The sequence below is a fragment of the Pipistrellus hanaki genome (assembly GCF_964339955.1).
Source record: "Pipistrellus hanaki genome assembly, chromosome: 5".
Taxonomy (NCBI): Eukaryota; Metazoa; Chordata; class Mammalia; order Chiroptera; family Vespertilionidae; genus Pipistrellus; species Pipistrellus hanaki.
Window position 1 is genome coordinate 61,504,539 of NC_140507.1, and position 22,284 is coordinate 61,526,822.

The window sequence follows — 22,284 nt, forward strand, 5'->3', positions numbered from 1 at the left end:
ATTGTATCAACTTACCAATTCCACTTCTAGTCAGCTTAACTTTTCTTTTCTTAAATATATTTTATTGATTTCAGAGAGGAAGAAAGAAACAGAAACATCAATGATGAGAGAGAATTATTAATCAATTGTCTCTTGCAAGCCCCTTACTGGGGATCAAGCCTACAACCCTAGCATGTGCCCTGATCAGGAATAAAACTGTGACCTCCTGGTTTATAAGTTCACTCGAACCACTGACCCACACTGGCTGGGTCAGCTTAATTTTTCTTGGTATACTGTATTACATTCCAACAATGAATACTTATTGTTTTCATAAACATGAAAACAAAAAATCTACAAAAAATAATAAAGTGCTAGTCCTAACCAGGTGGCTAGCTTGGCTGAAGCATCATTATGTCCACCAAAATGTTGCAGGTTTCATTCCCAATAAGGGCATATTCCTCGGTTGTGAGTTTGATTCCCAGTTGGGGCACATGTGGAAGGCAACTGATCAATCTTTCTATCTCACATCAATGTTTTTCTTTCTTTCTTCCCTTCTCCCTTCTCCCTTCTCCCTTCTCCTTTCCCTCTCTCCCTCTCTCCCTCTCTCCCTCTCCCTCTCCCTCTCCCTCTCCCTCTCCCTCTCCCTCTCTCTCTCTCTCTCTCTCTCTCTCTCTCTCTCTCTCTCTCTCTCTCCCCCCCTTCTTCTCAAAACATAAAATTAAAAATTAAAATTAAAAAAAACTGAAATGCTAATTTCAAATAATATATTAGTTTGAGGTTGACCACAAGTCACTCAACACTACACATTTTCCTAGAAAATAAAATGGAGTCTGACTTCACATTACTCCATAGAATTAAAGTTATCCCAACTAGATTTGCCTTTCTTAATTGTAATCATATTGAAAACAAAAGTGAATGAAGATATGTAAACTTATACTTCCTGTAAATAAAGCCTTCTCCTGCATGACAAGGATGAAAGAGCAAATTAAAGTCACTTGAGCACTACCTTTGTTGGTGCGACATACACAACCACACCTTCGTCGCTCTCCTTCAGCACTTTCTCCATGCAGTAGTAGGAAGCATAGGTTTTGCCTGAGGACGTTGGAGCAACAATCACAGCTGATTCATTATTATCCACAACATCAAGGAGCTCTCGCTGCAGGATTCAGAGCGCCATTTGTGTCAATAATGTGAAGAGCATGTTACCAAAGCAAATATATTAGTACACTTTCAGTATAACTTTCTGAACATCAAAAGGAATGATTGGGAGTTGCAAACACGTGGACATTTATGGAAAAACCAAAAAATTCATGATATTCTCTCAGAAGAAAGAATTGTTATATTTTTGAGCAATTTAAGGTATGTTTGTGGGGGGTGAGGGGAGTGGAGAGTGAGTCTGAATAAAGTATCTTGCTATTGAGAAGACTTTTTTCTAATTATTTGTCATTAAGTGCAGAATGGCTTTAAGAAATTCAGTTCTAAGAATTAGCCCATATGTATTTTTTGTGATGGTAAGAAAGCAGTTGAGGAAGAGAAAAAAAATCAATGATTTATTATTTTATTACTTACCTTCTAATTTCTAAATATAAGAATGCCAGGTATCTACTTTGGAGGGCATGTGAGATCTTCATCCCTTCAGCCTATCCTTTTATTCATCAAAATGATGACTACTCAAAGAATCATGTCTGTATGATGGGTGGTATGTGAAAAAAAACATCCAGGACCCCAATCTCTTAATCTAGGTCCACTCTGGGACACACCCCAGAGTGAAGGGAGCATAAAAAAAAAAAAATTGCAATGTATGTAGGATTAATAAAGAGAACTTGACTGCCTTGTGTCCTGTACTGAAATAAGGAATGGTTCTCCTGCTCCTAAAAAAATAGGCAGTGTTTTTTTGTTTGTTTGTTTGTTTGTTTTAAGGCACCCCACCATCATCAACATAAGAAAGATAAAGTAATATCAAACATGACCAACCAAAGTGGTATAAAACTAGAAATCAATTACACAAAGAAATGGAAAATTCACAGACATGGAAAGACTAAACAACAATGGGTCAAAGAATAAATCCAAAGAAAAATAAAAAATACTTTGAGACAAATGAAAATGTACATATACCAAATTATAGAATGTAGAAAAGAAAAGGTCTAAAAAGGAAATATTTAGCAATAGTGACTCCAACAAAAAATGGCTAGAACTAATAAATGAATTAAGTTGCAGGATACAAAGTTAATATACGAAAATATATTGCATTTCTATATACTAACAACAAATTATCAGAAAGAGAAATTAAGATTACAATTGCATCAAAAAGAACAAAGTACTGAAAATAATTTAACCAAGGAGATGAAAGATTTATACACTTAAAACTACAAAACATTAATAAAAGAAATTGAAGAATACACAAATAAACATAAAGATATTCTTTGCGTATAGATTGAAAGAATTAATATTGTTAAAATGTCCATATTACTCAAAGCAATCTACAGATTCAATTATCAAAATTCCAATGGTATTTTTTCACAGAAATAAAATACACAATCCTAAAATTTGTATGCAACTACAAAGAACACTAAATAGCCAAAGCAACTTCAAGAAAGAACATAGCTGGAAGCATCATGCTCCCTGATTTCAAACTATATTACAAAACTATAGTGATCAAAAGAGTATGACATTGGCAGAAAAACAGTCACACAGGTCAATGGAACAAGAATAAGACCATGCATAGATGGTCATTTAAGGAGCCAAGAATGTACAATGTGGAAATGATGGTCTCTTCGATAAATGGTGCTGGGAAGACTGGACAGCCACATGCAAAAGACTGAAATGGAACCACTACCTTTCACCATACACAAAAAATAATCCAAAGTCAATTAAAGATTTAATATAAGATCTGAACCCATAAAATACTTTGAAGAAAATATAGGTGTTACAGTCCTTGACATAGGACTTGAAAATGATTTTCTAACTCTGACACCAAAAACAAAGACAACAAAAGTAAAAATAAGGCAGACCACATCAAACTAAAAAAAACTATAAACAAAGGAAACCATCAATACAATGAAAGGACAACCTACTGAATGGGAGAAAAAAATTGTGAATTTTCTATGTATATAAAAGTCTAAGTGTCCATACAACCATCCTACTGGTTGGGGACAGACACTCAATTCAGAAGCTGCCATGACACACACTGGCCATTTAAAAAGAAATGGCACCAGGGGCCTGGCACCTATAGACCAATATTTGGCTTCCCCCAGGTGGGACACAGGCCCCACCCCCACCCAGGAGTGATACCCCACCAAATCATAGCTAACACTGCCAAGACCCCATGGTGCAAAATGTAGCCCACAGCCCAGCCCGGAAACGGTTGCTGTGGGCGCCGGATGATGATGTCATGTAGCAATGCCCATCTTCCTCTCCCTAGTAATTAGCCTCCTTGGAGTTTCTTCAGCCCAGGAACAAGACTTGCTTTATCATCAGGTGCAAAAATTTTACATTTTAACCAAATGCCTGGGAAGCTTTTTCACATGCTTCATCTCATATGATCCTCACAGAAGTCCTGGAGTAGGTAGAGAAGAGACTTGGTAGAATCCTATTTTCTTTTTCATTAGCCAGAAAATAGAGATTTAGAAAGCTTAGAAACTTGACCCACCAAAAGAAGCAATGGTGGACCTTGAAAATGACTTCAGGTTTTCTCACTGTGCAGGATATAGTCAAACACTGCTACAGTTAAATATTTAATCCTTTGTTCTCCCTGCTACAATCTTAATATGCTTCGTGTTGATATTTACTGCTGTGTTGCTGACAATTACCTGAAAGAGAAGTTGGGGTGCTTCACTGGGCTGGGAAAAGTTTAGCTAAATCAGAAAGCAGGTCTAATTAAGCAAGTTTATCTATGTATATAAAGCTCTTGCTGGTGCCAATTACATGCATGTGTTTCAATCTGTCATTGTTGATCGTGAATTTGGTTGACACTTCTATTATAGAGAAAGGGTGAATAGCAATATTAAAATATTTATTCTAATTAATTTTTTCACTAATCCGTCCACCACAACACTGGTATATATGATAAGGGATTAATATACAAAATAACAAAGAAGCTACATAACTTAACAAAAAAGCGAACAATCCAATTACAAAATGGATAGAGAATCTGATTACACATTTTTCCAAAGAAGACTTACAGATGGCCAATAGATACATGAAGAGAAGTTCAACTTCATTAATGATCAGGGAAATACAAATCAAAACCACAATGAGCTATCACCTCAAACCTGTTAGAATGACTATTAATACAAAAGACAACAAATAACAAGGGCTGGCAACTATGTGGAGAAAAGGGAACCTTTCTGCAATGTTGGTGAGAATGTAAATTTGTGCATCTATAATAAAAAAAACTGCGTGGAATTTTCTTAAAAATTAAACATAGAACTACTTCATCATCAAGCAGTTCCATTTCTGGGTATTTATTGGAAGAAAATAATAACACTAACTCAAAAAGATATATGCACTCCCAAGACATGAAAACAACCTAAGTGTCCATCAATGATTAAATGGATAAAAAATTGTGATATATAAATAAATACATATGTATATACACAATAGAATACCATCTAGCCCTTAAAAAAATGAGATCTAGTCATTTGCAACTAAATAGATGGACCTTGGACCTTGTGAAATCATGCTTAGTGAAAGAAGTCAATCATAGAAATATTAAATAAGAAAGAAAGGAAGGCCCTAGCCAGTTTTGCTTAGTGGATAGAGCATCCACCTGCAGACCGAAGGATCCTGGGGTCAATTCTGATCAAGGGCACCGTACCTCAGTTGCAGGTTCCTCCCAGGCCCAGACCCTGGTTGGGGGCGCATGAGGCATCCAATCAATGTGTTTCTCTCACATCAATATTTCTCTCTGTCTTTCCCTCTCTTTAAAAACAGGAAAATATATCCTCAGGTGATGGGAGAGAGGGAGAGAGAGAGAGAGGGAGAGAGGGAGAGAGGGAGAGAGGGAGAGAGAGAGAGAGAGAGAGAGAGAGAGAGAGAGAGAGAGAGAGAGAGAGAGAGAGAAGAACCAGAGGTGGGGATGAGGAATGGGACAAAAATGGGTGAAGGGGGTATTAAAATAAACTAATTGAAAATAAATATGAACCACTACAAGTAAAAAACACACACACACACACACACACAAAAAAAAAAAAAAAAAAAAAACAACTTGGAGCCCACAATTATGACTAGCATTAGGTTATCCTATATCAGAAGGAACCATGGAAGATTAAATTTTCTTGGGGAACTAGAGAATAATATACTACTATCTAGGCTCTGACTGAAATCTGTGTGTAGAAAAAAAATGCCTAAGATTTAGAAATGTAAACCTAAAGTCATCAGTGTAGGCAGACTATAAGCCACAGTGGGGTAGGACTAGGTCTTGGGGTTCACTGCAATCTTGGTGCTGAATAAAGTCTCTCATTTCATTCTAAATTCCTTTGATTCTCCAAAACAAAGTCCTTGGGGCACACCCCTTAGAGATAAAAATTTTTCATTTTGGTACTAAGTTTAAAAAAAAAAAATGAACAGTTAATTGTTCCAGAAAGGAAAGGCAATGTAAAATAAAAGTGAACATTTCTGATATCTTACTCAAAATTAAACAACAAAAAAGAAGTCAGATTCTGACTATTCAGTCCATTAGATTGAAACTATGTAATTGCACTTTTGTAGGTAAGCAGGTTCAATTCATCAGCAATTTTATATGGTTCAGTCTATGAAGAAACAAACCATGTCATTCCAAATTTTATACCCATTAATGCTAATTTTACATTTATTTGTAGAAGAATAGCTACTATGGTAACAGACGAGGCAGATAAATACATAAACACTTGTCTACACAGTTTAACGTACCAAATTTCTCTGAGCACATTTATAGATTTACATATGAAATCCTACTGACAAAGGGAAAACTTGGAGACTGCTCCATAATGATATAACTGGATGACACACAACTTCAAAAATATACAAGTGAATTCATCAGAGTATCTCCAAGGAAATGAGCAAAATAAAAATTTCACTTTCTTTAAGTTGAAAAAAAAAGTCTACACTTGACATTCCCAATAACAAAATAATTTTAAGTGCTATGACTTAATATTAAGAAGTTAATGACAAATATAATAGGTAGCGCCACAATAATGAAAAGATCCTCAGATCACATTTAATAATAAATACAAAAGGCTGTTTCATTCAGTCATTACCTGCCATGTGTCAGGAATGAAATCATGAACTCTGGGATCTGGATCTTTTCTCTCATCTCGTAGCAAATAATGTCCCATGTATTGTAGTTGAAACCGAACAGGCCCAATGCCAAGTGAATATTTATTCTTTTTCTTCTCTTCTATGCCATCTTCTGTAGCCTACATTATTTTTAAAGTTCATTTGAAAGTGATTTTTAATTATAACATCATTCAAATAATTAAGCCATTTATTACTAGCACATGTTATGAGAAAAAATTTAACACTTTTTAAATGTTGTTATCTTTGCTGAACTATTTTAGCACCTACACATCATCTAAACCATGAGTAGATTATCAGACATCAAGGTTTTCAAATATCCATCAAGGTGTTTGTAATTACAATCTGATATATGTAAAGACAATTGAAAAACCCCATTATACTGTTTAAATTTTTTGCTACAATTAAACATAGGATTAGTTTTGCAGGTCTACAGAGATTATCTGGCATTTAATGTTTGTCCAAACACTTGTTCAAGCTTTCTAATTCCAGATTACTTCAAATTTGGGCAGCTGGGTTACTAATAATGATTATGAATTCAGAGTAAATATTTTCAGTTAAAAACACCTACAAGAGGTGAGTGTATTTGCAAGACCCTTTATATATACTTAATAATCATTCTATTAAAATGTAACTATTCTGAAAATATTACCTCAGTTGGATTTAAAGAACTTGCCAACTCATCAAATCCTAAATACTTAAGGCATCTGGCTATAAGTTGCCGATCTGCTTCTTGCAAAAGTTCTGAGTGTTTTTCCATCAAGGAGTGGATCCTTTTCATCATTTGAACAGCTATACTTAAATCTTTTGTGGTTTCACCTTGGCAAAGAACAACACAATTGTTATAAAGACCACCAAAAACAATAAATTTATGTTAACCAAGAGTGTCATCCAGGCTATCAATTTGACCAATTTAAATTCACTATCTTAACATTGATGGAGATTTTGTAACACAAAATACTAAATAAAATAATATTAAAGTGCAACTATACACATGCCATCATCTCCATGAACAACTGAGTTGAAGAAAAAGAAAAATCTTATAGTTCACGATAGAAATAAGATCAAATTTGTGCAAGTTCTGGGGAACAACAAATATTTTTCTCCACCTATTATTTTCACACCTTCTCTACTGTGTTCAAAGAAAAATATCCAGATGACTTTAAATACTTAATTAAAAACTTAGCAACATTTATTGAGGTCTACTCTTGCCCACAGATAAGTATTTGGCATAATCAATGGAGCCTTTCAATTCAATCAGCCAGAATGTACCTGCCAGAATAGACTTTATTGATTCCTCTTCGTTGCTTTAGAGTCATGCACATATAATCTTTTTATATTTACCACTGCTAATCTTTCCATACTTACCATCTTAAGGCTGTTTTTTGATCCTACCTGTCTTCTAATCAACATATATTCAACAAATATTACCAAACACCTACCAAATGCTATTAGGTCTAGTGATAATTAATGTCGTTTTCTAATACTTTTTTAAATCGAATTTATTTAAACAATACAACAAAATTTAATCAACAGTATAGTTGCCGTTGTTTTCTACTACTTGTGCCCAACGCTCAGGAAGCATTTTAATCCCTCTGTTGTAAAATTCTTGTGATTTTGATGCAAAAAATTCGGTCAATGCATTTTTGAGGCATTCTTCATTATTAAATTTTTTTCCAAGAAGAAAGTTTTGCAAAGAACGAAACAAATGGTAATCGGAAGGGACAATATCAGGAGAATATGCAGGTTGAGGGAGAACTTCCCATTCCAACTGGCGCAGTTTTTCAGCAGTGATTCTTGCAGTATGCGGTCGTGCGTTATCGTGGTGAAGAATTACGCCCTTCCGATTAATCAGCGTGGGTTCTTTTTCTCTTAAAGCTTGGGCTAACCTTTCCAATTGGGCACTCTACACTGCACTTGTAATGGTTTAGTTAGATGGTAAAAGTTCATAATGAAGAATTCCTTTAAAATTCCACCAAACACACAACATCACTTTTTTCGCATGCAAGTCAGGTTTTGGCGTGGGCTGCGGAGCCTCATTTTTGTCCAACCATTGAGGCCGCCTTTTCAAATTAACATACAGCACCCATTCTTCATCTCCGGTAACAATTTGCTCTAAAAACGGCAAACGGTTTTGACGAGAGAGGAGCGAACTGCAAATTGTGACTCTTTGATTACAGTTGTTGTCAGTCAACTCATGAGGAACCCATTTTCCAAACTTTTGGACTTTGCCAAGTGCACACAATTGATTGGAAATTGTTTTTTGTGAACAATTTAAAGTTGTAGCAAGCTCTTGTTGGGTAATTTGAGGATTTTTCACCAAAAGAGCTTGAAGAGCTTCTTGATCAAAATTGGACACATGGCCTCGACCACTCTTGTCATCTAACGAAAAATTGCCCTCGCGAAATTTCTCAAACCAACGCTGGCATTTTCTGGCGCTAACTGCATCTTGACCAACAGCACTACAGATGTTTTTTGCAGCCTCACTTGCTTTTCTTCCTAATTGGAACTCGTAAAGCATGCAGTGCCGAATATGCTCTTCACCCGCCATCTTCTTAGCCCTAGTTTTGCAACAAAAACCAAACCAAACACAAACTTTTTCAAGCAAAACTTGTTAATTGCACTTCACACGTTCTGTAGATACCACGTGTTTGAAGGTTATGTCAATACAAGTCAACGCCAAGCAAGATTTTAAACGAATGTTAAAAAACGACATTAAGTATTACTAGACCCAATATAAGAAGCTACAAAAGAAATTTAGTATATAATTATTCTTATTCTCCAGGAGGGTAAGCCACTGTTCATTCTGATTTATCTTACATGTTGGTTTGAGAGAAACACCTAAGCCAAGTCTCGGGCTTTCCACTGTAATGGAATCCACAGTGAAAGGATGACTTTGCTAGAGCAGACTGAAGTCAGTAGAGTGAGAGTGTGGGGAATAAAGAACCTGGTGACCCTGTGTTAAGCGGATTCAAATGTGGAGAAGCTCAAAGGACATTAACTTTACTCAGAACAATTGTCAGTTTGGAGGTATGGCACGTGATAGTTTCACTCACTTATTTCTCCTTTATCTTCTTCTTCCCATCTGTTCTTTTCTTTTCTATTATAGAAATTGTAAAGCAGAGTGCATGGAACCACAGCAACTTCTGAAGAACTCAGTAAGATAATAAACATGATCCCAGTTTTACCCAAAAAGAAAATGTTCATATTTCAGATCTCAAAGATGAATGACAGATTCTCCCAGGTGCCTCACCATCTTTGTGGGTTCCCTTAACCATTCCGACAATTTTATAATTTATTTAAACCTCTCTTTGATATGAATTTGTTTATGAATGTGCTGAGTATTTGCTAATGAGATTTGTCTGAGATTTCGTTGCTCATTGATAAAAGGTAAGAATACTTGGAGGAATTTTGTAAGGATAAAATCAGATAATGGGTATAAAACCTCTAACACAAATTTCCACTTACTAAGTAACAGCTATCATAATTCTCCTTTTTATTAATTCTCCAATTCATCAAAATGAAAAAAAACATAGAATCACATACCTTTTCCTTGGCTTCTACAATGTTCTTTCCAAGCTTTCAAGCAGGCAGTTAACCCTACCATTTCAACTTGATACTTCACCAAGTTACTTTTACATGATTTCAAAAAATCTTCCAGGTTCTGTATTCCAGAGTTTAAATTCTCTTTCATTTCCTCCTCAATGGAGTGTGACAGAACATTCCACTTGTTCTCTTCTTTTTGTTCTTCCTTGGCAAATAATCTCTTCTTATTCTCTCTAGTAATTATTTCAGCCTTAGTCTCCTGCCCCCCAAAAAAAGAAACATATCATGAATCAAGTTGGAAATATTTAAATATTTCATGAATGAGACAATATCTTTAAGTGTACATTGATTTTTTGGACCACCATCCCATTCTTGAATAGGCACAATTTTAATCTGTGTCTGTTTCTTAAAATTAAAGCCTCTTGTAATTGAAAACTTATGACAATCTAATTTAATGAATATAAAGACTAGGTAATTTTCTAGGTTTATGAGTGATCTATATTATAAATCAAAGAGTAAATATAACAAAATCAGAAACACCAGGGCACTATTTTTTTTTTCATGTCTTTATGCACTGGTTCCAGCTGCTATCTCTAGAATAGGTTCCCTCTTGCATTCCTCCATGGTCACCTTTCTATCCCCTACTTGTCCCTCAAGATATTTTTTTTAAATATATTTTGTTGATTTTTTTACAGAGAGGAAGGGAGAGTGATAGAGAACTAGAAACATTGATGAGCGAGAAACACTGATCAGCTGCCTCCTGCACACCCCCTACTGGGGATGTGCCCGCAACCAACGTAATGCCCTTGACAGGAATCAAACCTGGGACCTTTCAGCCCACAGACCAACGCTCTATCTACTGAGCCAAACTGGTTTTGGCTCAAGATATTTCTTCTATGAAGCCTTTCCTAATTCTCTTAGACTAAGTCATGTATTCCTTCTCTTCCTGGGCATCTATCAAAGCATTCATCACATGTATTGCAGCTGTGAATTGTTCTCTCAATGTTTTTACATCCAAGCCTTTAGTTTTATTTTTGTTAATAAATATATATTTTATTATGTGTAGATAGGCAGATTAGAGGATGTTAGCAAGTTAATAAATAATAGGTGAATATAGGTGAATAATATATTATTCACCTAAATAATAGGTGAATATATCACCTATTATAAAATAATAGGTGAATAGGTGCATAGCATTGTAAGAAACTACCAGAGACTTAACAAAATAGCTTTAAGAAGAGGCAAAAAGCCAAAACCGGTTTGGCTCAGTGGTAGAGCGTCGGTCTGGGGACTGAAAGGTCCCAGGTTCGATTCCAGTCAGGGGCATGTACGTTGGTTGCAGGCACATCCCCTGTAGGGGGTGTGCGGGAGGCAGCTGGTCGGTGTTTCTCTCTCATCCACATTTCTAGCTCTCTATCTCTCTCCCTTCCTCTCTGTAAAAAAATCAATAAAATATATATTTAAAAAAAAAAAAAAGAAGAAGAAGAAGAGGCAAAGAAAAGTAAAACATTTTGATAGAATTTATAGAACCTACATTTGCCTTTTTGGTTTTGGGTTTAGTGAAATTCTTCTTTGGCTTGACATCTTGAGTTACAATGAGTTTGGAAGAGACTGATTCTAATGACTTTCCATAAAATCGCTGAAAAACTTGATACTTTTGCACAGATTTAAGATAATAAGGATCTCTAGATTTTTCTGAAAAGGAAAAGACAAAATGTAATACAACTGCATTTCTTAAATAGCATTCTCATTAATTATCCATATCATCACAATCTAACATGAACTTCCTTTTTTAGTTTGGAACAGTAATGTACTGTTCACTTTTGTTGAAGAGGGGATCTTTAATTCAGACTATCTCTTGTCTAGAATAATTCCTTGCTTTATTTAAAGGATAGAAAGATAAAGCATTCTTTCATTATCTACCTCTCAAAACAAATATCAGGATGCTATGACAGATTCTGGGCATTACCTTTGTCACGTGTCTTGTGAATAAAGTTAGGAAAAGGAAAGTAGAGGCAGAGTCAAGAAGATAGCAATTTAGGATATTCTGGCTCCTTGGATCACCTAAAGGAAAAATCATTACTCCAGACCATAGTCACAGAATCAAGAGCTTGGCAGCTGAGAAAAACTTACACTATGGTAAAATCCAATAACAGAGGAAATTCTAACAGTCAAGATGTCACACGAGCCCTTTCCCAAGAAAAATTACAATACTCAAAGGGAATAACTAAGCTTGTTAATTTTTCTATGTCTATCTATATATATATCAAATCAAACCACTTGCATCTTGCAGGATCTAAAATATCCCTTGCATCTTGCAGGATCTTGTTAGTCGTTTATAAAAGCAGGCTGATGAGTATTTCATATGAGCATGCTTACTGTGCACACTCCTAGATTCTCCTGAAAGTAAGTTTTATCTACTTGGGAGGAGGAGGAGTGGGAGTGAGCATAGAGCAAAGGTGAGATGAATGATCCAAGGACACCAGATCCCTAATCTGACCTCTGTTGATGCACTTCTGGTGATTTTGTGGGCTTCAATTTTCAGTTCCTACCAACCTAAGCATGAAGGCAGACAAAATTGTTGGTATTTGTTACACGCAGTCAACTGGGTGGTGTGAAAGCAACTGCAATTGCTTGAAAGACTATGGTCTCAATATTTTTTTACATCAAGGAATACACAGAATTCTTCAAATAAACTGTCTTTGCTTAAGACAGCTTCTAACTTTTGTGGAGACAAATGCCATCTTAGTGTACTTCCTCCTAGTACTTCCTCCTAAGACACCTACATACCTATATACATATGACTCTCAGTAAAGGAAATGGGACTCTTCATTACCATCTTTACTGACATTCACCTAAATATTTTCTGGCCTAGTCTTACTCAAGAAATATAATTTGTGGCACATAAAATGCTAATATTTCATTCTGAGATAAAAGACAGAGATTGAAGTTGATTTTAGTTTATTTTACCAAAGTCACAGAGCTCACCATTAAAATTGCACTTTGTCCTATCATAATCATCACTAAGGGGTTTATGAGAATGCCAATGTATAAGTTCATCAAATTCCTTATGTTTAACCAGTGAAGTTACAATCGGATCATCCCTATGAGATAAAAAGAAATACATTCATATTTTAAAGTACAGACATTCAAATATCATATAACACAACATAGATTATACTTTGCATTTATATTTTTTAAAAATTATAGCCTTCTTCCACTTTCTGTGATATGATATAAATAGTTGAACCCAAAGAGCAGTTTATTAGAGACTTAATAATCCAGAATCCACTTGATATTTTAAACAGTCCCATCAACATAAAAAATATTAATGAATTCATTAGTTAAAAACATGCAGCTTGAGTGATTTTACTCTAAGATTAAAACCATGTTGATTTTCACCTAGTATTGATCAAAGGACATTGATAAATTTGATATCAAACTCATGTTTTACAAACACATATTATATCTAATATAATCTAGTCTGTTATAGTTCCAAGAATCTTTAATGATTAATATTCCATACAAGTGTTTAGAGGGGCACTTTTGGCCCTATACCTCTTTAGAAAAGGCAAATCTTTCAAAACGTCTCCAACAAATTGATCAACCATCTCGGATGACATTGGAATAAAACCCAAATTGGGCATCTTTTCCTTGGAGGTGTCTGCAAACAAAATATTAAGACAAGGTCAAATGTGAAACTTACATACAGGGCTATTACACATTATTTTCTAAAATTTTACATTAAAAATAGTTTTCATTGATCTTATTTATATTTATTAAATTACAGGCCTTTCTATAAAACTATTTCCCACATTAAAACATTTTGTAAAACAGTAGAATATAAACAAAGAGATATCATTTAAGTAGATAGGTAGGCAAATAAATATCATACATATCACATATATGCCACAAATATATGATAGTTGGCTAATAAATGCTTTTATTTAATATCTGGTTTATAATTCTAGGTAACCTGCCATTGCTCTGGCTCATTACCTCTTGGTGTACACTGTTTCTATTTTTGCCGAATACCTTCCTGCCTGAGCTCTACAGCTATCTGCCTGAGCACTTTTTTTTTTATTAAATTATTATCTGTGTACATATCTTACCATTCCCCCCATTCATACCCTCCCTCCTCAGAGTTTTGTGTCCATTGGTTGTACTTATATGCATGCATACAAGTCCTTCGGTTGATCTCTTATCTCCCCCAGATCTCCCTACCCTCCCGCTGTAATTTGACAGTCTGCTTGTTGCTTTACTGTCTCTATATCTATCTTTTGGTTCATCAGTTTATAATGTTCTTTATTATCTATAAATGAGTGAGATCATGTGGTGTTTCTCTTTCATTGACTGGCTTATTTCACGCAGCATGATGTTCTCCAATTCCATCCAGGTTGCTGCAAATGATGAGAATTCCTTCTTTTTTATGGCAGCATAGTATTCCATTGTGTAGATGTACCACAGTTTTTTGATCCAATCATCTGCTGACGGGCACCTTGCCTGAGCACTTTTTATCTTACGGTCCATGTGGAGCAGTGTTAAGAATTTAATGCTCCAGAGTAGTCCTCAACCAAAGGCTGAGAGTCCCAGGACAATTTACCAGTAACTGTAGTTGCCCTCAGTGGAAACCTACTCATTAACTTGCCCTGCATTTATTTTCCTCTCTTCTCTATCTAATCTTAACCACTACCTTATTTGATCTCTCTGGGATCAATAGATTACTTATACTCGAGTTTCAGTCTGGTGTAATTTATCCTGACAGAAGGAAAGAGGAAATATATACATATATATATATTTCCATGTCATGAAAAACAGCTTTATATCAATACATCCTAAACCCCATTAGCTTTTGTTCTCATATTCCTTCAGGGATCATTTTCTTCTTCCTGGAATTCATCAAATAGAAATATCAGTGATGCTTTGATGATGGGAAAGTCAGTTTGGTATTTCTGAAAAATATCCATATTACTCCATTTATAAACTATATTTTAAGAATTATATATAATGTCACTCTATTCTTACTTCTATTATCATTATTATTGAAAAAGTCTATTACTGGCCTTTTGTTCTTTTATAAGTAACTCTAATTCTTTTAAGATATTTATTTTTATACTAGAGGCCCAGTGCACAAAACTTGTGCACTGGAGGGGGGCGGGACTAAACCGACAGTAGGATAGCCTGCCTGCCTGATTGCCCCTAACCACTTCTACCTGCCAGCCTGATCACCCCCTAACAGCTTCTCTGCTGGCCTGGTGACACCTAACCACTCCTGCCAGCCTGACTGCCCCCAACTGCCCTTCCCTGCTGGCCTTGTCACCCCTCCCTCCAACTTCCCTCCCCTGCAAGCCTGTTCACTCCTAACTGTCCTCCCCTGCAAGCCTGGTCAGCCCTAACTGCCCTCCCCTGCAGGCTTGGTCACTCCCAACTGCCCTCCCCTACCAGCCTGACTGCCCCCAACTGCCCTCCCCTGCTGGCCTGGTCACCCCTAACTGCCCTCCCCTGCAGGCCTGGTCCCCCCCAATTTCCTCCCCTGCAGGCCTGCTAACCTCCAACTTCCCTCCTTGCTGGCCATCTTGTGGTGGCCATCTTGTGATGATGTGAGTGCACTGCACGAGGGTGTGAGGACCACCCAAGCATTTATTAGTATAGCTTCTACATTTTTATTCTATTGTGTCAAGTGAATGTATTTATCTAAGAGTGTGAATATCTACATGTTAATTTATTCCACTTGGGATTCATAATACATCCTGACTGTGCAAATTCTTATCTTTCACAGGTTTAGGTAAATGCCCAACCTTGATCTCTTCAATTATTTCCCAACCCACATTGGCTCAATCTCTCCTTCTGAATCTCCAAATGAATGAAAGGTTGACTTCTTAATTCTATCTTTCATATAAATGTTAATCCTCATCTGAAGGTATGGTGACTGCTTTGTTAGAGAGGGGAAAGAAGGGGAGGGGAGGTAAATGGGGTGGGGGATGAGGGGGGAGAGAGAGAGAGAAAAAGAGAGATAAGAAAGCACTGTGTATATGCCTGGACCAGGATCAAACCCACAATCTTTCAGTGTACAAGATGACATTCTAAACAACTGAGCCACACCAACCAGGGCTTCTTCATATATTTTTAATATCACTTTTATATTTATTATTTATATTTGTTTTGTTTATTTATTTATAATTGTTTTTCCAGCTTTATTGAAGGTAATTAACATACAGCTGTATAAATTTAAGGTGTACAATGTGTTAATCTCTAGTCTGTGTAATTCTTTTGATCAATTTCCAGTTCATAAATTCTCTTTAGAAATATTCAATCAGCTTCTTACTAGTCACTCATCTGTTAATACTTTCATTTCTACAAGTTTGGTTATTTTAAAATGAAAATAGTGTTTTAAAGTATTTCATTTTCTCATTTTTCAAGTCTCATATTTTATTTCTTTAAACATTTTAAACACATATATATTTTAGATTTGATAATTACAAAATCTATAGGATTTAAAAGTTCTAGTAGGGTTTTTCCCCTCTTATTGTTTTTCTTAGGGCTTATTTCCTTTGTTGTTTTATAAATTTGTATTTATACTGATATTTGGCAGAAAATCCTGTAAAACTAAGGTGGCTTAGAGTTATCTGCTAATACAGTGAATTGAAGCCCCAGAAGCTTAGAAGGGCAGATCAATAACCAGAAATTCTCAGAGGGATATACTTGGCATTACTCAGGGAGCAGGCTTTCTTTATTTTAGGCCCCTGGGATTTCCAGTTTGTTGTTTTCAGCTTAGCTATAATTATATAAAAAGATGTTCGGTATCTCAATGGTTGCCCACAAGAGATTATCACTTGATCTATATACTGCCAAATTATTGAAAATGGCAGTCACTTAAATCTGATTTTTTTAAAACCACAACATTAATTACAAGCAAAACATAACATTTCTAAACTATAATCAAAGCATATTACCCTGATGAAATGACAACAAAGGTAATTTATTATTAAGCTGCATAGTGCCAGAAAAGTATTTATACTTGAAGCATTTAGGTAGTGGTACTTTCAAAATATTTTCAAAGAAATTATGCTATATGTATGTGTGTGTGTGTGTGTGTGTGTGTGAGATTAATTTAGAGATTTATTACCTTTGACTGGCACTGGATCCTTTTTAAGAAAATTAAGTTCTGTTGTTCTCAGAGGAAGTGGCTTTCCAACATCAAACTTTCCGACCAACTTTGATACAGCATTCCAGAGATATTCATAATCTTTCATAATGGTATTTCCCAAATTCAAATGTAGGCCTAAATAATAGTTAAAAATACTAACTGTTAAAAGTCATTCATACATATGCAGAAACATGCATTTTTATTAAATTCATAGATCTTTGAAATACTTGTCAAATAGTAAGATTTTCATTGGGTTCCACATTGCACCTAAGTGAAAATGGTCCCCAGTGTTGACTATGATATTGTATATTTAAAATTTTATCTTGTTTTCCTATCTTATAACAAGTATTAAAATTATGACTATCTTAACTAACAATAACAGATGGTGCACATCTAGTTATTATTTAAGGTAATAAAAATGATATGCCACACATATTACAACCAATAAAACTATGAATTTTCAGAAAATGTAAAAGGATTGCTAAACTTATATGTAGCCACTTTATTTCAATGCTTGCAATATGAAACAACCAAAACCTAAAGGTAAAAGAAGCTTCAATAATGCCCAGCTGTAGTTCTCTTAAAATGTGTTTTATTTTTTACTATTAAGAAGCAATAGAAAAGTTATTCCAAGAAAATAAGTCAAAGAAAGAAAAGCAAATGCATAAATCAGCTTTTTATCTTTTGAAAAATATTCCCTAAATATCTCATTGTAATAGATGATATTAATCAGAGTAAATATTATGAGAAAATGTTATGCATTTATTTAAATGAAAAATTAAACTGTTAAGTTATCAATATTTTTTCAAAAAATATCTGTAGAATAATATTAAGGTAAAAGATGTTTTAAAGTAAAATACCCACTTTAACTGCAACTAAATAAAACATATACATGTATAAACAAAGATAGGAAAGAGAATGATTGCTACATTATATTGCATATTAGAAATGCAACTATATGATTTTTGAGTTTTTAAATTTTTTTACATTGTTTATCTCTGGTTGAGAGTATAATTATTATAATATACTAAGATAGTACCTTGAACATTTTCATTTTCATAGTAAAAAGCAATATTCTTCAACAAAAGCTCATCACTTAAGTCACAAAGGTGAATTAAATTCAGATTCCAAAACTCAAAAATGTTTATATTATTTAGGATGAAATAGTCACACCACTTTCTCTGGAAATTAAAAAAAAAAAAAGTTATTGACAATTTCAATTTTAGCAATAAACTATAACATGACTTAAAAAATGCCTGTAATCCAACTGATAGGCAAATTAGCCGGGCTCTTTCCAATTCTTATTAGAACCCTTTCAATCAGGGTAGTTATGAATAATCTATACCTTAAAAGATTAAAGCATAACATGAAATCAAATTACAAAAAAAATGAATTAAGTGTAATTCATTATTCTGAAGCAGAGAAGTCCATATTTAACTCTTACTACCCTCTTTTCTATGCTTTCAATAAGAAAGAATACAAGGTCCCAAGGCTTTAGTAATATTTTTGCTTTCAAATGTGTCTCTGTTCTTTACTTAGGTTTAATGTTTTCCAATTTTACTTGCAGGTCAAAAGAGCATAAAAATAAAGAGCATTTGATTGTTCGGGGACCTAGAAAATGCTGAATCCTTCAAACTTAAAGATTGTCATTTGTCTACACTGATGTGCACCTACTAGGTTTATTATCGGGAGCTACGTTCCCACCTAACACAGACAGAATGTCTTCACTGACCACACTCAGTCCAGGGCAATGTCTGAGGAAGCAAGTGAGAGCCTCATTAACCCCTCTGCCAATACTAGTGTTGGGAGAGTTCAGTTCTAAGGAGGAAAACAGGGTTCTCTGCTCCACAGTTGATTGGTGAATTTAAAATTTAAGAGCAAGAATTTAAAGCATGGAGGGAGGGAAAAAACTAGCATCCCCAATTGGTCAGTTCTGAAATCAACCAAGATCTCTAAAACAAAGCCTGAGATGGGGGTTGGCAGGAGTCACCCTGGCATTTTATGCAGTTCTGTGGCCTGCAACGTGTTTATTAGAGATAGCCACTTGAAGTGGATGCTTCTTTGAAGTGAATGCCTGGGCAATCAAAGCCTAATTCAGATACAGTACTCAGATTACGGAAAGAAAATCAACTTTCAGGGTTTACAGTTGTTTGTGGTGATGCTGGTATAAACAAACCTACTGCACTGCTAGTCCTCAGAGAGGAGCAAATTTAAACTGCAATGATTTAAGGTTTCACATCTTCCAGAATGACTACTATTAGTAAATCAACAGCCAATAAGTGCTGGCAAAGATGTGGAGAAAAGGGAACCCTAGTGCACTGTTGGGAATGCAGACTGGGGCAGCCATTGTGGGAAGCAGTGCGGAGTTTCCTCAAAAAATTAAAAGTGGAACTGCCTTTTGACCTGAGAACACACTTCTGGAAATGTATCCTAAGAATCATGAAATAACAATCAGAAAGAATAGAGACACTTCTATGTTCATAGGCAGCATATTTACGATAGTTAAGATCTGGAAACAGTGCAGTGCCCATTAGTAGATGCGTGAATAAAATAAAATAAAAAGCTATGATACATTTACACAATGGAATATTAAGCAGCTATAAAAAAGAACTCTTACCTTTTGCAACAGCATGGATAGACCTGGAGATTATTATGCTAAGCAAAATAAGCCAGTCAGAGAAAGACAAATAAATGCCATATGATCTCACCCATATATGGAATTCAATGAACAAAATAAACTCACGAACAAAATAGAACCAGAGGTATGGAAACATGGAACAGAATGACAGATGTCAGAGGGAAGTAATGTGTAGGGGATTGGGTAAAAGAAGGTAAAGAGATTAGCCAAAGAACATGTATGCACAGTGCATGTACACAGATAACAGTGTAGTGATGGCCAGAGGGAGGGGGGACTAACAAAAAACATATTTACCATTTTTAAGAAAGTCTGAATGTCCTCAGTCCAATCGGAAGTGATGAATCTGGTACAAGCTCTTTGAGAAAGAGGTAAATGGAGCATAAAAACCACACTGAGACAATGCAGTTTACACAGATCTTCCATCCATTGCAGGCTTAAGCAATCACCTTCCACCTGCATAAAATAAAGAAGGTAAGCCAGAGCACAGTGGCTGTGAGATACACATACAGCACCACAGCAGTCACTAGCCAGATTAACTATGCAGGAATCACAGAATATAATTACTCTAGAGTCCCGATGCACAAAGATTCGTGCAAGAATGAGCCTTCCTTCCTCCAGCTGCTGGGAATGCCTTTGCTCTGGCCAGAACCACCTTTTCTCCTCCCCAAGCTGCCCAAAGGCCTAGAGCAGCAGGAGTGGTGTGGAACGCCATGGCGACAATGCGAGGATCCCACTCTGCTCAGCACCTGGGTATGCAAATTAACCCGCCATCTTTGTTGGGTTGATTTGCATACTCACTTGTGATTGGCTGGTGGGCACTGCAAAAATACAGTCAGTAAGCATGTTACTCTTATGCAATAACAGTTTGCATAAAGCATTTTTCAGTATTCTCAGTTAAGCCAACCTTTATGTGAAATGACCAAGCAGCTAAATGAAGCAATGATCCTGCAAGACTCAGTACTGACGGAACCACACATTCAATGCTCTAGTCTGGCCCTAGCTGGTTTTGCTCACCGGATAACGCTTTGACCTGCAATCTGAAGGGTCCCAGGTTTGATTCCAGTCAAGGGCACATGACCAGGTTGCAGGCTCGATCCCCAGTAGGGGGCATGCAAGAGGCAGCCAATGATTCTCCCTCATCATCGATGTTTCTATCTCTCTCCCTCTCCCTTCCTCTCTGAAATCAATAAAAATATATATTTTTAAAAATGCTTGTCTGTCCAATGCATCACACTTTAAAAGTTACATTGAAAATTACTAAAGTGAGGAAATCAGGACATTTATAAAACACTTATCGAATTAGAAAAAGGGTTAAGTGGACATATTTGGCATGATAGGACAAAGACCTCAAAGTCATCACCAAATTTATAAAACTAAGACTTGTTTCAGAATACCTCCAAAGGGCGAAATAGGATCTAAAAGTAGAAATTCCAGAGAGTTACATTTGGTTTAGTATCGTTTTTCTGATAATAATTTAAAATGGTTGGCCAAACATGTACAAATATTTTACTAAGAATATACAGGTGGGGCAAAAGTAGATGTACAGTTGTGAGTTAAGCAAAATACAGTGTTTTTCTCCTTTTTTTTTTCCTAATCCTCATCCAAGGATATGTTTTTATTGATTTTTAGTGACAGGAAGGGAGAAAAAGAGAAACATCAATCAGTTGCCTCCTGGATGCCCCTCCCCATTCACGTGGGATCAAACCCGCAACCTAGGTATGTGCCCTGACCCACCACCTTTGGATGTACGTGATAACGCTCCAACCAACAGAGCAACCCAACCAGGGCAACGTTTATGCTTTATTATTATTCATTAATTACCGTATTATTTACTGTGTTATTGTGTATTATTTACTATTTCGTTTTCCATGCTAACAAGATAAACCTACCTTTGCCTCACCCTGTACTCAAGCAGATATTGAAAAGCCAAATACTATATAAAGAATGCTACCTTAAAGATGAGTCCTGTTCATTTCTAAAATTGGAGGATAGACAAACATCGTGTTTCTTTAATAAGAATACTAACCAAGAATCCCCCAGCACTCAAATTGTTTACAAAACAGTATGTGTACAAATGTGTGTGTCTGAGAGTGTGTGCCTGTGTTTGTGTGTGTGTGTGTGTGTGCCTATGCGTGTGTGCACAAATATATTGAGATAACTATTTAGTTGAGAGCAAACCTATACTGGTCAACATATTCTTAATGAACTCTACCAAACATCAAAAGGTTAATATTTTTAGTTTCTCTCCAGTGAGAATGGCACTAAGATTAGGGATATTCTTTCGAAATATAGTTTGGTATCATGGAACTTGAACAAGACAGACCCAGGTTCAATCCACACTGCTCTTTAATATCTTTGGTTTAAGGAACGTTACCTGCAATATCTGAACCTCAGTGTCCTCAGATGTGAAATAGGTACCTCCCTTAAAAGATTATTGTGAGAATTTAATGACATTGAGGCATATAAAATTCCCAGAACATTGCAACATTGTAAGCTCTCACCAAGTACTAATTTCCCTTTTCATTTCCCCTTCCTCTAGATCAGTGTTTCCCAAACTTTTGACATATGTGTACTCCTTCTATAATTTTCGTAACGCTGAGTACCCCTCGTACTCATGAGAACGCAGAATTAGGTGCAGCTAAGCACGGTGCAGTGCATATCCCCACCAAACTCTTCCCGTACCCCTGGGAGTACGCGTACC

At 35.7% G+C, this 22,284-nt stretch overlaps 1 protein-coding gene across 1 annotated transcript in view; it reads right to left on the minus strand.

The window, feature by feature from the left end:
* LOC311622500 (putative ATP-dependent RNA helicase DDX60) overlaps positions 1-22,284 on the minus strand; it is an 89,312-nt gene that overhangs the window by 49,233 nt on the left and 17,795 nt on the right. Inside the window, exons 8-17 of the mRNA XM_084883725.1 lie at positions 19,878-20,036; positions 17,985-18,126; positions 16,925-17,080; positions 13,357-13,462; positions 12,787-12,902; positions 11,333-11,493; positions 9,799-10,057; positions 6,905-7,071; positions 6,216-6,374; positions 986-1,135 (exon numbers count right to left, since the gene is read on the minus strand). Of these exons, the coding sequence (XP_084739851.1) occupies positions 986-1,135; positions 6,216-6,374; positions 6,905-7,071; positions 9,799-10,057; positions 11,333-11,493; positions 12,787-12,902; positions 13,357-13,462; positions 16,925-17,080; positions 17,985-18,126; positions 19,878-20,036 (1,575 nt within the window). The remainder of the gene's footprint in view (positions 1-985; positions 1,136-6,215; positions 6,375-6,904; positions 7,072-9,798; positions 10,058-11,332; positions 11,494-12,786; positions 12,903-13,356; positions 13,463-16,924; positions 17,081-17,984; positions 18,127-19,877; positions 20,037-22,284) is intronic.